General features: G+C 54.0%; 5 protein-coding genes across 5 annotated transcripts; 3 read left to right on the top strand and 2 right to left on the bottom strand.

The window, feature by feature from the left end:
* Positions 1–6: 6 nt before the first annotated feature.
* On the top strand, positions 7–719 carry PV10_05463 (uncharacterized protein; the record flags this gene model as incomplete). The annotated part of the gene is made up of 4 exons (XM_016370138.1): positions 7–32; positions 82–97; positions 146–562; positions 645–719. The coding sequence occupies 4 exons, from the start codon at positions 7–9 to the stop codon at positions 717–719; spliced, it is 534 nt and encodes a 177-aa protein (XP_016222431.1).
* A 39-nt stretch (positions 720–758) lies between these two features.
* On the top strand, positions 759–3117 carry PV10_05462 (uncharacterized protein; the record flags this gene model as incomplete). Its single annotated transcript, XM_016370137.1, has 3 exons — positions 759–842; positions 898–1232; positions 1811–3117. The coding sequence occupies 3 exons, from the start codon at positions 759–761 to the stop codon at positions 3027–3029; spliced, it is 1638 nt and encodes a 545-aa protein (XP_016222430.1). The 3' UTR covers positions 3030–3117.
* Positions 3062–5485, bottom strand: PV10_05461 (uncharacterized protein; the record flags this gene model as incomplete). Its single annotated transcript, XM_016370136.1, has 7 exons — positions 3062–3426; positions 3488–4003; positions 4074–4333; positions 4401–4838; positions 4895–5236; positions 5294–5400; positions 5456–5485. 7 exons carry the CDS (start codon positions 5483–5485, stop codon positions 3245–3247), a joined length of 1875 nt encoding a protein of 624 aa, XP_016222429.1. The 3' UTR covers positions 3062–3244.
* A 329-nt stretch (positions 5486–5814) lies between these two features.
* Positions 5815–7038, top strand: PV10_05460 (uncharacterized protein; the record flags this gene model as incomplete). The annotated part of the gene is made up of 5 exons (XM_016370135.1): positions 5815–5960; positions 6022–6030; positions 6088–6097; positions 6158–6202; positions 6280–7038. The coding sequence occupies 5 exons, from the start codon at positions 5815–5817 to the stop codon at positions 7036–7038; spliced, it is 969 nt and encodes a 322-aa protein (XP_016222428.1).
* Positions 7039–7090: 52 nt separating this feature from the next.
* PV10_05459 (uncharacterized protein) lies at positions 7091–8731 on the bottom strand (the record flags this gene model as incomplete). Its single annotated transcript, XM_016370134.1, has 5 exons — positions 8547–8731; positions 8360–8493; positions 8011–8303; positions 7705–7947; positions 7091–7638 (listed from the first exon to the last, which is right to left on the bottom strand). The coding sequence occupies exons 1-5, from the start codon at positions 8592–8594 to the stop codon at positions 7091–7093; spliced, it is 1266 nt and encodes a 421-aa protein (XP_016222427.1). The 5' UTR covers positions 8595–8731.
* Positions 8732–12736: the final 4005 nt, after the last annotated feature.

The raw sequence follows: 12736 nt of genomic DNA, 5'->3' as shown, positions 1-12736 counted from the left end.
CTTCGAATGGCCAAGTCTCTTATGAATCGCGGGTGAGCGGATCAACTTGCAGCTCTGGCTCCAATACTTTGCCTTTGACAGCATCAGCTTGATAACGGTAAGCGCTTGCCATGACTGCCCACCTGGTACTGACCCATCGCTCAAGCTAGGGAAGTCCTTTGATCTTGTTCATGATGGGCAAGACAAACATAACTTCTTATCAGCGCTCCATCAATCCCTGCTCTATGGTGCCAATGTGGGAGTGTGTTCTGAGCTTCACTGGTACCTCGGGAAACTGATGAGTTACGTTTCGAATTCGGGTGTCGACTGGATGGTCAACTTTGTCAGCACCCAGTTTCAGGAGCGGATCGCACAAGTCGGCTACCAAAATCTCGCAGATGCCAAGGAGAAAGACTTCTTAGGCACCACATTGCGCCTCCATACGCAACAGCCTGACAAGATTGGACTCAAGGACGTCTTTGGCATGAGCCTCCAAAATATCGGAGCCGGGTCTGATGCCACTTCCGTCAGCCTGGCCGGGATTATGTACCACTTGATCACGCACCCCCATTACATGCAAAGGGTAAGTGACTGCTCCCTGTCCAAGTCGAGGACAAGAAGACACCACGTTTTTGGCCGGTGGAGAAGTACTGACTCTGGAATAGCTCCGAGAAGAAATCGACGAAGCTCCAGCCCAGGGAAAGATCTCTGAACTTACGATATTCACCGAGGCACAGTAGTTGCCGTTCCTGCAAGCGTGTATCAAAGAAGGATTACGCATGCATCCGGCTGCAGGTCTACCGTTGACACGGGTGGTACCGAACGAGGGAGCTGTAGTCAATGGCGTCGTATTTCCCGCAGGGGTAGGTTCACGGGACCGCCTTCTTGCGTCTACTGTATACTGACACAGACCTGTAGACCGTCCTCGGCGTCAACTCCTGGGTGGCACATGCAAACCCCAATATATTCGGACAGGATGCGGAACAGTTTCGACCGGCGAGATGGCTTGAGAGCAAAGAAAGAAGCGCGCAGATGGAGAGTTGTTTCCTCTCGGTAGGTGCTCTGCTACTCATCTATCAGGTCATCAACCTCGAGTTAACATTTGTCGCGTTGCAGTTCGGCGCCGGCTCAAGGACCTGCATCGGCAAGAACATCAGTCTGATGGAGATTGCCAAAGTCGTCCCGGAATTGGTCAGGAGATTCGAATTCTCTCTCGCCGACCCTGGTGCACCACTCGAGATGGAGAACGTGTGGTTCGTGAAGCAGAACAGATGTCAGTTGCAGTCCGGTAACCCTCCGTCCTGTCGCATCGTGCGGAAGTGCTTCTTTTACGTTGTGATACACTTCAAAATACATTGGCATACGCGCCTCTCGTTGAAGGTCTTGCTTGCCTTTCTCGAGCAGAAAAGTGTAGAATGGAAACCATGGAGTATCAATCCCCATGTCAACCACACAGACAATAGCTTTGCTTCAATCGCTCCGAGAAGAGGCCGTGAAATAGTAGCGGTGCCGGGTTTTCCTGAGCGTGAATCTCGCGCAAAGCTAAACTTGCGCCGTCTACGGCCTCCCGGCCTTTGTCCTGCACAGACACTGTCGTGCATCCGCGTCCGGATGACCCAGGAGCCGGGAGAAAGGGCTGTTCAGGGTCGCATCGGGCTCTGCGAGCCTCGCTCCCCTGCTGTTATTGTGCTGCCGCGTGCCCGATGTCCGCATTTTCCGAGACTCGCACACATGTGACCCCACATCTCGCTCCCGGCCACGGAGTCCTCACTGGCTTGGTGGCATGTAAGCCAACCTTTAAGAAGCAGGTCCAGCATGTTTTTTCTTCAAGGGAGGCCAAACAAGAACAGATCTCGTCAGAGCCCATTGCAAGGAGTTCTCAATCTCGTAACCAAACCGCTGCAGCCATCCCTGACAATCACCACGCGACCAAGATGCCGTCCTCCATCACCAAACCCGATATTGAGAAATTCGTGCCGGTCAAACCCACATCCGAGCAGTTGGAGTACGCAGAGCTGGTCACGTTAGACCTTTCCACGTACGACAATGGCCCTCAAGCCCGCAAAAAGCTCGCCGACGAGCTGAAGCATGCTATGCGTACACAGGGCTTCTTTGTGGTAGTCAATCACGGCATCTCGATCGAGCAAATCGATCGACAAGTCGACATTGGCCACCACGTGCTCACCAAGACTCCATTGGAAGAAAAGCAGCGCCTCGAAGGCAGAATGAAGCAAGACGGCAGCTACCAAGGCTTCAAGCTCCGCAACTATTGGCAGATCGACCAAGGCGTCCGGGATCAGATTGAGCAGTACAACTGGAATCGAGACCTGAGCTTGCGTGAACACCCTTCGACCTTCAGCCCGTTCAAGGACGAGGTCCAGGAGCTGAACGACTTTGTCCACAAAGAGATCCTGTTCCGGCTACTGACCCTGTTCGCCATCTCGCTAGACCTGCCAGAAGACTTCTTCGTCAAACTACACCAATACGACGTCGCAGACGACTCGTGGTTCCGGTATATGATGTACTTCCACAGCCACAAGTCGGAGGATATGGACAAGACAGGCGGCGTGTGGCTCAAGGGACACTGCGACTTCGGCTCGGTGACCATGCTCTTCAGCCAGCCCATGGCCTCGCTACAGCTCATGGACCACTTCACCGGCAAGTGGCGGTGGGTCCCCTACGTCCCCGGCGCCATCGTTGTCAATGCCGGTGAAATGATGGAATGGTGGACGGGTGGATACTACAAAGCCACGATCCATCGCGTATGTCAACCACCACCGGACCAGCGCAACCAGGACCGTTGTGGGTTGTTCTACTTTGTGGTCCCCAACGACGAGGTCACCATCAATACTCTGTTGGAAGAGTCCAGCGTGCTTCGCGAGGCTGGTGTGCCGAGGAAATTCGAGCCCGGCACTGAGCCCACGTCCAAGATGTACAGATCTGCTCGTATTGGTGCATACGGACAGACGGACCTGTTCAAGGGCAAGGGCAAAGGTGGCGGCATACAGGAAGAGACGATTGCGGGGATCAAGTTGAAGCATTATAACTAGGCAATTTGACGAGTTTAACATCCCGAAGAGGAGCATGTATTCCTGCGAGACGCATTGCTCGCCAATGTTATTGATGCCGCTGTCACAATGGTTGACTGCTTGTATATGGCTTTTCCATGAACACCAAGTCTGGTCGCACGTTCTGTCCCCCTGATTTACCCCGAGCGATCCTCAATGTCCCTGCTCTTAATCAGCTGTACGTTTCTTGTGTCATTTCACTGTCTCGGCATGATTGTACAGAGATCGATACTCGGCCAGCTCTCGGTGCAAAATTTGTCAAACAACGGCCACTCGAGGTCTGGAATCGGGCCCGCAGAATCCAGATTGATCAAGTCCAGATTATTATTATCCCAAAACGGAGTAAAGTGGTCAAGATTGAAGTTGGCATTGTCGTCCGCTAGAGACCGAGTCAGTTCATGCGCGAGGGTTCAAGAAGAATCAACAGAGCAAGCTCATACCGTTGTGATCTCCATAGACACTGCTTTGTCCACCGAATTCCTGCCGCCACCACCAGAAGCAGTCGTACACCATACTCATGCCCAAACGGGCCTTGCTTCGGACTCGCAGGCTGTCCACCACGCCGTCCGAGTACTGGAAGATATTGGTGCTGGACCAAAGTTGCGTCAGGATGATGCTGAATCGAGCAAAGGCATCGTCGGGCCGCACGGCGTGTCGTTTATGATAATTGATCACTGCAAAGAACGCGCGTTGGCCGCGGCCCAGATCACTCCTCGGGGCGATGGCGCTTCTCTTCAACCGTAATAGTGTGATAGCGGCGCTGTGCAGGAATTTGGTGATGTACACGGGGCCATATTCGGCCATTTGGAGGGTCGAATCCACATCGATGGCGAGCTCGACTGTCCGGCAAGCCAGGTCGTGCATGGCCAGTAGTGTTGCATCGGCGATCGTAGTTCGACGTTTGAACAGGTGGAAGTTCAGAAGGTGTAGTTGTGCCGACAAAGCGTAGAATCGGTCTGTTCGTGTTAGCATATCTGTCTCAAGGGTGGGAAGACCATCGACATCTTCCCTGGAGGCTGGACATGCCTAGCGGCTCCGTTGCGTCGGCCTCTAGTATCACCAAGCGATCAACGGCAGAAGAGATGATTGGATCCAGAATATGAGGTAGTACATCTCCGGGCTTGTGCAGTGCATGGTTTTGGATGTAGAGAATGGTCATGCTGAGAAACTGACTGACTTGCTTTTGGAAATGCAAACTTGGTGTTACGAAAGGAATCAATTCCTTAGAGTCGTCGCCATAGGTGTCGGGAATCACCAATGGTGGTGTTCCATTCACGGTGACGATCCTGCCAAAGTTCAGCATGGCCGTAACACGCCTGTGAGAGAGAGTGGGATGGTGAAGACAGCACGCACCTCTGTGAAACAATCACACATGCCGTCCACAACCGACCTCGTTCAACACGGTAGGTGAGATCGGGACTCACCCGGTCTCGTGCAAATTCTTGTCCAACGCCCGAGACGTGCAGTCCGATGGTTGTAGCTAGTTGTAAGACCACCCCTGCGAGAATGGGTGTTATATCATTGCTCAATGCTTCAAAAGGCATTGGCCACGAGCACAGTAGAAGATAAGCTTGTATGTTCAGGAGAACAGGTTCCTGTGCAAACAGAGACAGTTTTGCCAGGTTGGACACTTTGGGACCAAGTAGGATGATCAAAGTTGGGTTTTCGCTGTATTTGCGTGAACCAACAGCCACTATTGTCCAGAACAGGAGTGCGGACCGGCGGTGGCATTCGTTGGGGTCCATCAGGGTCTCGATCATGGGCACATAAGTCATGCAGTGTTGTTTGAAGCTGTGCACAGTCGTTTGTTTAGTGGCATGCCGTTCACATCAGGTTTCTTGACTTACATGGCGAAACATTGGTCAATGTCCCAGGCGGTAACTCGAAGCTCGTCTATGCTTTGAGGTAACGTCCGTTGCATCGGGGGCGCCGTCGATATGAAACTCCGCACGGGTTCATGGTCGATAGGCACCGGAACCGAAGGTGATGTGGAAGTTTGCGGCGTGCCTTTGGCAGACTTCTGTCCTTGAAGTGGTGCACTGCTTGTTTGAGTGATAGTTGTGATCGGGGCCATCAATGTGGCTGGAGGGAGAATCGCTTCATGTACTTGGTCTGGGACAGAGGCATCGCCCGGCGAACCGCTCAACCGCTTTTGCAGACTCTCTATCTGACTCTGCAGCTCGGAAATCCTGGATCATGGTTCAACGGGGATATCCTGGCAGAGCAAAACAGGGGAGGGGACTGACTTGGGACGTCGTTGTCGCCGGAAGTGCTTCGAGTAGACACACTGAACCCCAGCTCGGCGACAGCGGGAGCATGAGTTGGGAAATACCTCGTGACGGTCACACTTTACCTATGCCAGGTCAATGAGTTCCTGCAAGACGGAGGGAAATACACCAGCAAAGTACCTTTTGCTGCCGACACTCGTTACAAGCCATGGTTTGATCTTGATGGTGTTGTGTGCAGCATGATCTTTGGAGGTCGAGCTAGCACACCAAAGTACATACAGTACAGATCAAGCGGAGAGACGAACCGAGGCCAAAGAGTTTCTGATTAAGGTAGAACAGGACCCTTAGCGACACCATCCAGGGCGTTGATCACATCGTACAACCCCGCCGGGACCCTGAGTTCCCCACATGGCTCAGAGATCAAGGGGGAAATGTACCTTACATTCAATGAAAAAGCAATCTCGAGAACCACACGTAGCTTGCCAAATTCGCTGGGCTGCATGCTATCGTGCACTGCAAGAGTCTCCTGTACTTACCAGATGGCGACCAACGCGCGAGACTTCTACCGGTCTCCCCGCAGAATCTCAACGACTGGGGCCGCCGCTATCAACTTCCACGCAAGAGGATTGAGCAGCGTGACGGCGGGTGATGTCATTCTTGTGCTTCTACATGGGTATCCTCAGTCGTGAGTCTGCTCGCTGGTCGCTGCTCTAGCTCTGGCTGTCCCGGGTCGCTAACTCCTCCAGGAGCTACATGTACGTTGGCTGGCCTGATGATAATCGTGTTGCCTGACCATGATCAATGTCACACAGATTTCGCTGGGTACGACCTTGGACAAGGCCATCTAAACGAAACCCACTCGGCTGACACATGAATTGCTAGCTGATCCCTTTACTGCCTTCTCATCTCCCCCTCTTCGTTCCAGATGTAGGTCTTGATCTTGGTCGCCTTTGGAATCAGATACCGCGTGGACACTGACGCGAAGGTTTCAACTTCACGTGCAGCTTCCAGGCTACGGCGAGAGCACAGCCAATAGCTCGACGCATGACAAACGAACGGTCGGCAACACGATCTTGGAAGCATTGGAGAAAAGTCTGCCGGACCGGGGAAGCGAGCGCCAGAAAATCATTATCGCAGGGCACGATCGAGGCGCACGCGTTTGCCATCGGCTGGCCGTTGATGCCGCAGACATCTCCTCCTTTGATATCGTCTCGGTGATCCTTCTCGACATCGTGCCCACGGCCGCCCAATGGGACACGTTGACGATTCCCCGAATGGCGGCGTCCAGGTTCCACTGGACGTTCCTGGCCAACGTGGAGATTGCGACGAAGCTCATCACCAGCCGTGGCGGTGGCTTGTGGTGCTCCGAACTGATCCATCGGTGGGCTGGCAGCAACGAGAAAAGGAGGGCTCGGCTCCTGAACCCCGAGGACCTAGAGGTCTACTGTCATCATTTCAACAAGGAGGCCGTGGTCAGAGCTTCTTGTGAAGATTACCGTGCAGGAGCACTGGAAGACGACGACCTCCAGAGACAGGATCAAAAGGTCGGCAACAAAATCCGAATTCCTACATTGGTGGTTTACTCCGAGGCGTACCTCGGAGCGGCCTACGACGTCGAGGCTACATGGAAAGCGTGGTGCGACGAATCGACTACGCTGGAGACCAAACCCATCGGCGACGGCGCAGGACATTTTCTGCCCGAAGAGGCCCCGGAAGAGACGGCCGCGATTGTGAACACTTGGATCAAACAGTGGCTCAATTAGATTCTGTCTTTAGCTACTAGTATATAGAAGTGAATTCTTTGGACCCCGAGATCTAGATGTGGGCATGTAGGATCTTTGTCTCGACGGGCTCGAAATCGTCCGGCAAGAGATTCGTATGCGATCTAGCAGCCGCCAAAAATTGTTCGTCCGCCTGATTCAACTTTTTGAAGAATGCCTCTCTCTCGGAAGCGTCCGCGTCTTCCACTGAAAACAGCCGTCGGAAATTGGTCTGGGAAGTTGGGTTGATGAAACTGAGCCATGTCGACCGTCGGGCTTCTGCCGCCTTGGTGATAATTTCATCCGGCTCGCCTCCTCGAAGGTGTCGGATGAGCGCATTGCCAAAGACAACCGCATCCAAAATTCCTCCGGTCAGACCCAGACCTCCCACGGGATTGTTGCTATGCGCCGCGTCCCCAGCGAGAAGCACGTTACCCTTGCGGTATGTCGTTGCACATCTCTGGTGGGCCCAATATGGGCTTAGACGGGTGATTTTGTAGTCGAAGATGCCGTCCTTGTTCATAGGTTTCAGAAAGCCCATGATGCGACCATGGGCACGGTCGTTCATTTCCTTCTTGTCCAGGGAGAGCTCAGGCCGTTCGCCTGGTACGAAGCACAGTTAGCCAAGTCTCCTCTCCAGAGTCATTCACCGAGAGGTTGGGTGCCTACCATAGCAGACACGCCAGATGTTTCCATTTCCTGTCTTCGCAATGACAGCCCATTCTTCCGGATCCACGACCATGTTTGCTTGAGGAAAGCCGCAATGGCCGACGAAGTCGTAATCCACGTCGACCGCGGTGAAGCGAAAGTTTTTCCAGGTAAAGCCTTCAAAGGGAATCATAGACATGCGCCGGACGCTGGAGTTGGCCCCGTCGCAGCCCAAGACGAATTTCGCCTCCCAGATATGATCCTCTGGTCCGCATTAGAGTCTTTCTCGCCAGGCGTAGGCTCACAGTCGATAGATCTTGCACTCACCCTCATCACCAGTCGTCATCACCCTGACCGCCCCAGTCTCCTGCTCAAGTCCCACACCGCGTTGGCCGAAGATCACTTGGACGGTCGGACATTCTTCTTTCAAAACGCCAAGGACCGCAAGGGCGACCTTGTCTTGACCGAGAGTAAGGCGTTCCTGCTCAGGATCAAAGTACGCGTACTCCTCGCCCGCTTGACTCCTCCAGGTGACACCCCGATTGTTGACTTCTCCGATGGCTTTAAGCCTGTCGTAGATGCCGAGCTTCTGCAGTTCCTTGACCACTACGGGCATGTAGCTATGTGTGCTCGTCAGTCTTGACGAACAGCTTTGATGGGAATTGGGCCTCCTCACGCAATCGCCCGAGGGGCTCGGAGGATGTCATTGTATGCCTCCAGCACGATCGTATCTATGCCCGCTCTTCCAAGCTTGAGGGCTGTGAGCAACCCAACTGCCCCAGCACCGACAATGATGATCTCAGCCTTACGCTACTGGCTGTTAGCGGAGGCGCCTCAGCAGATACGTGCTTGCATGTTCTCACCTTGTCGGTCGACAGAGCCCGGGCACGCTCTGTTGGTACAAAGGACATCGTGCTGAGCGAGTCTCCTGCTTCTCGGGCCAAGTTCCAATTGGTGGTAGCAACAGCAACTAAGGGACATCCAAAATGATATTGACGAGGACTCACGAGTACTTCTGTGGGGGAGCCTCGGCCTGACTAGGAAAGATGTTCGCTGGAGAGTACTGTACGTGCCTGAGGCGGGGTCTCACAAATACATCATGACTGACCTCTTCTCAAGTGGAGGTTCGCGCCGCACACGGCTTCAACCCACCAGGGACCTTGACCCCACATTCTGCGACGCCCGGTCTTGCCACTCTTCTGAAGGGAAGATGCTTGATTTTGACCGACAGCAACACCTTAGCCCCACAACACTACTCTATGCATTAAGATGTCCAGAAACTGGTTGACAACAATGGTCTTCTCGCCGAAATTTCTCTTGCCGCAAGCTTCCGTCTCATCGGGTCAGGTGCTCTGGGCCTCTATGACGGCGCAACCTTCACTACAACCTTGCCAAAACGCTTCTGATCCCACATGTACTGGTATGCTTCTTGCAGCTCCTCCCACTCGAAGACCTTTTCATCCACGATGATTGGTATGCTACACGCCTCGATGGCGCGATTCATATCCCGGAACAACAGTCGGCTGCCCACGGCGCTGCCACGGACAATGCAGGCATGAGGCAGTGCATCTAACATGTTTGGCGTCTTTTCCGCTTCCACGCCTCCCAATAACCCAATGACATTGATGACGCCTTCAGGCTTGACCGCCGTCAGACTCTGGCGCGTGGTTGTGGGCCCCCCAAGCTCGACGACCACATCCACCCGAGCCCTCCGGGTGTCAAGCCTTTGGCTGTTTCGCCCCAGTTGAGATCGCTCTTGTAGTTGATGACGTGCCTCACGCCCAGTTTCTTCAGCCTTTGGGCCTTTTCGTCGGAAGACGTGGGTGCAATCACAATCGCCCCGGCAGCGACGGCGATTTGGACGATGGCGATGCTCACCCCGCCCGTGCCCTGGGTCAGCACATAGTCACCCAGCTTCAGAGCACGATCTTACAAGCCAAACAGCACATTCCAGGCCGTCGCCCAGGCACAGCTGAGCGTGCTAGCCTCGATCGCGGTGAGATTAGCCGGCGCCTTGACCAGCCATGTCTCAGGAAACACCGCGTACTGGCGCAATGTGCCGTCCACCTGCGCGCCGAGCCCAACCCACAGGTCGGCTGCCTGGATCCGGCCTGCTTGGTGCGTGGGTCGGAACTGCGTGCACACTCGATCCCCGACCTGGAATTGACTGACTTTGGAACCCGTAGCCAGTACAATGGCCGACGCCTCCGAGCCAGGAATACGAGGCAAATGACATGGAAAGGCATATTTGCCCTATAAACGTGCTCGAGTCAGCCCGAGTGACAAACTACGCTCTATACCAGCAGGCATCAAGAGCCCGCCGTATTTCTTCCAAGACGTGCCAAGGACAGGACTCGTACATTTGCAATGATCAAATCCCGATCGTTCAACGACACTGCTTCGATCTGCACCAAACAGCCGTAGTCGTCCACCTCGGGTATCTCAACGTCATGTTCTAGGGTGAGGTCCTGGAAGCTCTGGTTCTGATTCAAAACGTATCTGGCCGTTTTGGTTGGAAGCGGTTTCGCCATCGTGGCTGGAGATGACTGGTTGTGATCTCTGAATGAATTGCTTAGTACTTGGCGGGAAACCGAGGGCAAAGCAAAGCTGTCCAGCAGAAGCAGCAACACGTCCACAATTTCATACGCCGGCAATCACTCCGAGACTGGTGCTCACGTCTACTATTTTATTCGTTGTGGAAATCTGCTGACTATGCTGAAGTATATTACGGCAACGTCTGCAGATCGACTACGACTATCCTGGTCGTTCAAGCGGCTTGAATGTTGAACTTACGTGCCTGTCTCTCTCAGGACTTGTATAATTCCAAAGACAAAGGATCACATGCTGTATTCCATTGGCGTTTCTTTCACAATACAATGATTAGGGCGATATCGGCACTCTGAGTTTTGGGAAGCTCCTTTGCCGACATATACCTACAGTAAGTTCGACACGCGGCGGGCATCTCTATACGCGACCTCTCCAACAACCGTCCTGATGGATTGGTAATATCAGGGCGGAGTGTGGACGGCTTGCGCTAGGTAGTCAGTGTGAGGCACTCTTCCGATGCATGACGGTGGACTCTGGAGGAATCAGCACCCACTTTACCCCACTAACCCCACAATACCGGGGCTTAACGAGCTGCGAAACCCGGCCCTGGTCAGATGCTGTGGGGTAGAGGGCAACGGCTTACGAATCGGACACGACCATGGGGTTCTGTCTGCTCTTGGCACGATATGTATCTGTTGACGTCTTTGCTTCTGCATCGAGGGTTACCGGCAATAGTAGCTTTCTTTTACCTTGAGAACCTGAAAACAAAGAGGCCGAGGAGAAGAAGCACCGACGGGCTTGTTGAGTATGGACTGTGACGCCTCAAGTTCATTCCAAGAAAGTTGTTGTGTTATTCTCCACGAGCAATGATACGAATGAAATGACTCGTGAGACTGGGATTCGTTGGCTTGCCTTACCTTGGCGGTCACATGCCATATATTGTCCTCCCTGGCGGACTAGGGAATGCGTTGATATAGGATTCCGCTAAGGCACCAGGCTTGAGCCGCATATACAGGGGTGGTCTATAGACACATTAGTACTAGCCAAGCACCTAGCCATCGCAAAGAAGTCCTCTCACACTGCCAGCTTCGCTGCGTCCGGTGTGACTACGGTCTTATCACCGTTGAAGAGACTGCTCACAATAGTCCAGACTGGGCTTTCCCCATGGTGAACGACCATCACGTCGAGCTTATCCCCACCAGAGAGCTGACAACCCGGGGCAGGCAAATTGCGCCAAGCAAATTTCCCGGACTCGGATGGCCGTAGAGGAGATGTCTTCAACACCATCGTAGGATAGTCGATATCAGGCTGCAGTGACAGGCCATTGCACCCACGCGGGGCTCAAGTCTATAAGACCAGCCTGTGCCTTGTTGAAATCGCCAGCGGTTAGAAGCTGGTCAGAGTCCACATTCTTTCCGCCAACATCTTGATTCTTTGAACAGCCATCATTGAAAATGGGGTTCGGGGTTCTGGAACCCAAGCAGGATGTCGTGCAAGGCACGATTCAGTTGTTCGACGACAATACCATTGACCCAACCGACCGACATACGACGGTGCACCTCAAACATTCGCCGGATGGGAAAGTCGTCCTGGCTCCACAGCCAACTGACGACCCGTACGATCCCTTAAATTGGTCACAGTGGCACCGCGATGCCTCATATGTGGTGATCCTGGTCACCGCCATCTTGTCGCTGATCCACGGACCGATGCTGTCTCCGGTGACCGTCGAGCTGGCGGCAGAGTACGGCGTGAGCATCAACGCCATCGCCCAACTCAGCTCTTACATGACGCTGATGGTCGCCATCTTTTCCTACGTCGACAGCGCCCTCGCACGTGCCTTTGGCAAGAGAGGTTTGTTCGTCGTGTCAGGTCTCTTGTTGGTGGTGTCTGATGCGTGGGCCGCGTGCGCCAGCTCTTACAAGTCGTTGCTCGGGGCACGAATCCTCTCGGGTGCCGGACAGGCCATGTTCGAAGGGAACGGCCTGGCCATCGTGCCTGACTTGTTCTTCGTCCATGAACGTGGCAAGCGCGTGGCCATCTTCTTGTTCTGCTCTCAGACCGGTGTCACCTTGGGCACACCCTTGGCTACTCAGATCGCCACCCGATACGGGCTGAGATGGTGCTTTGGCGGGCTGGCGATTGCCGAGGCAATCATGACGCTCGCTATTTTCTTCTTGTTCGCCGAATGCGCCTATCCCCGTGAGCATGTGGATGCTCTCGCTCACCAGGATGAGCAAGAAATCCTGGAACACGTGCATGAAGAGGTTGCCAAGACCGACCATGCCGGCGCTGTTCCAGATGCACAGTCTCCTCCCAAGAAATCCTACCTGCGACAACTCAACCTCTACTCGGGCAGGGTCAGCAATCTCAAGCCGTTGACCCTGATCTGGCGGACGCTGGCCTTGACCTTCCATCCCACCATCTTTTGGGTTGCTTTGTCGGGTTTGACCCTGTCGTGGCCCGTCGGTATCGCCTTTACCTCAGCAGCCCTTCTGATCCCGCCTCC

This window comes from Exophiala mesophila (genome assembly GCF_000836275.1).
Source record: "Exophiala mesophila strain CBS 40295 unplaced genomic scaffold supercont1.4, whole genome shotgun sequence".
NCBI lineage: Eukaryota > Fungi > Ascomycota > Eurotiomycetes > Chaetothyriales > Herpotrichiellaceae > Exophiala > Exophiala mesophila.
This window is presented reverse-complemented; position numbering and strand designations above follow the sequence as displayed.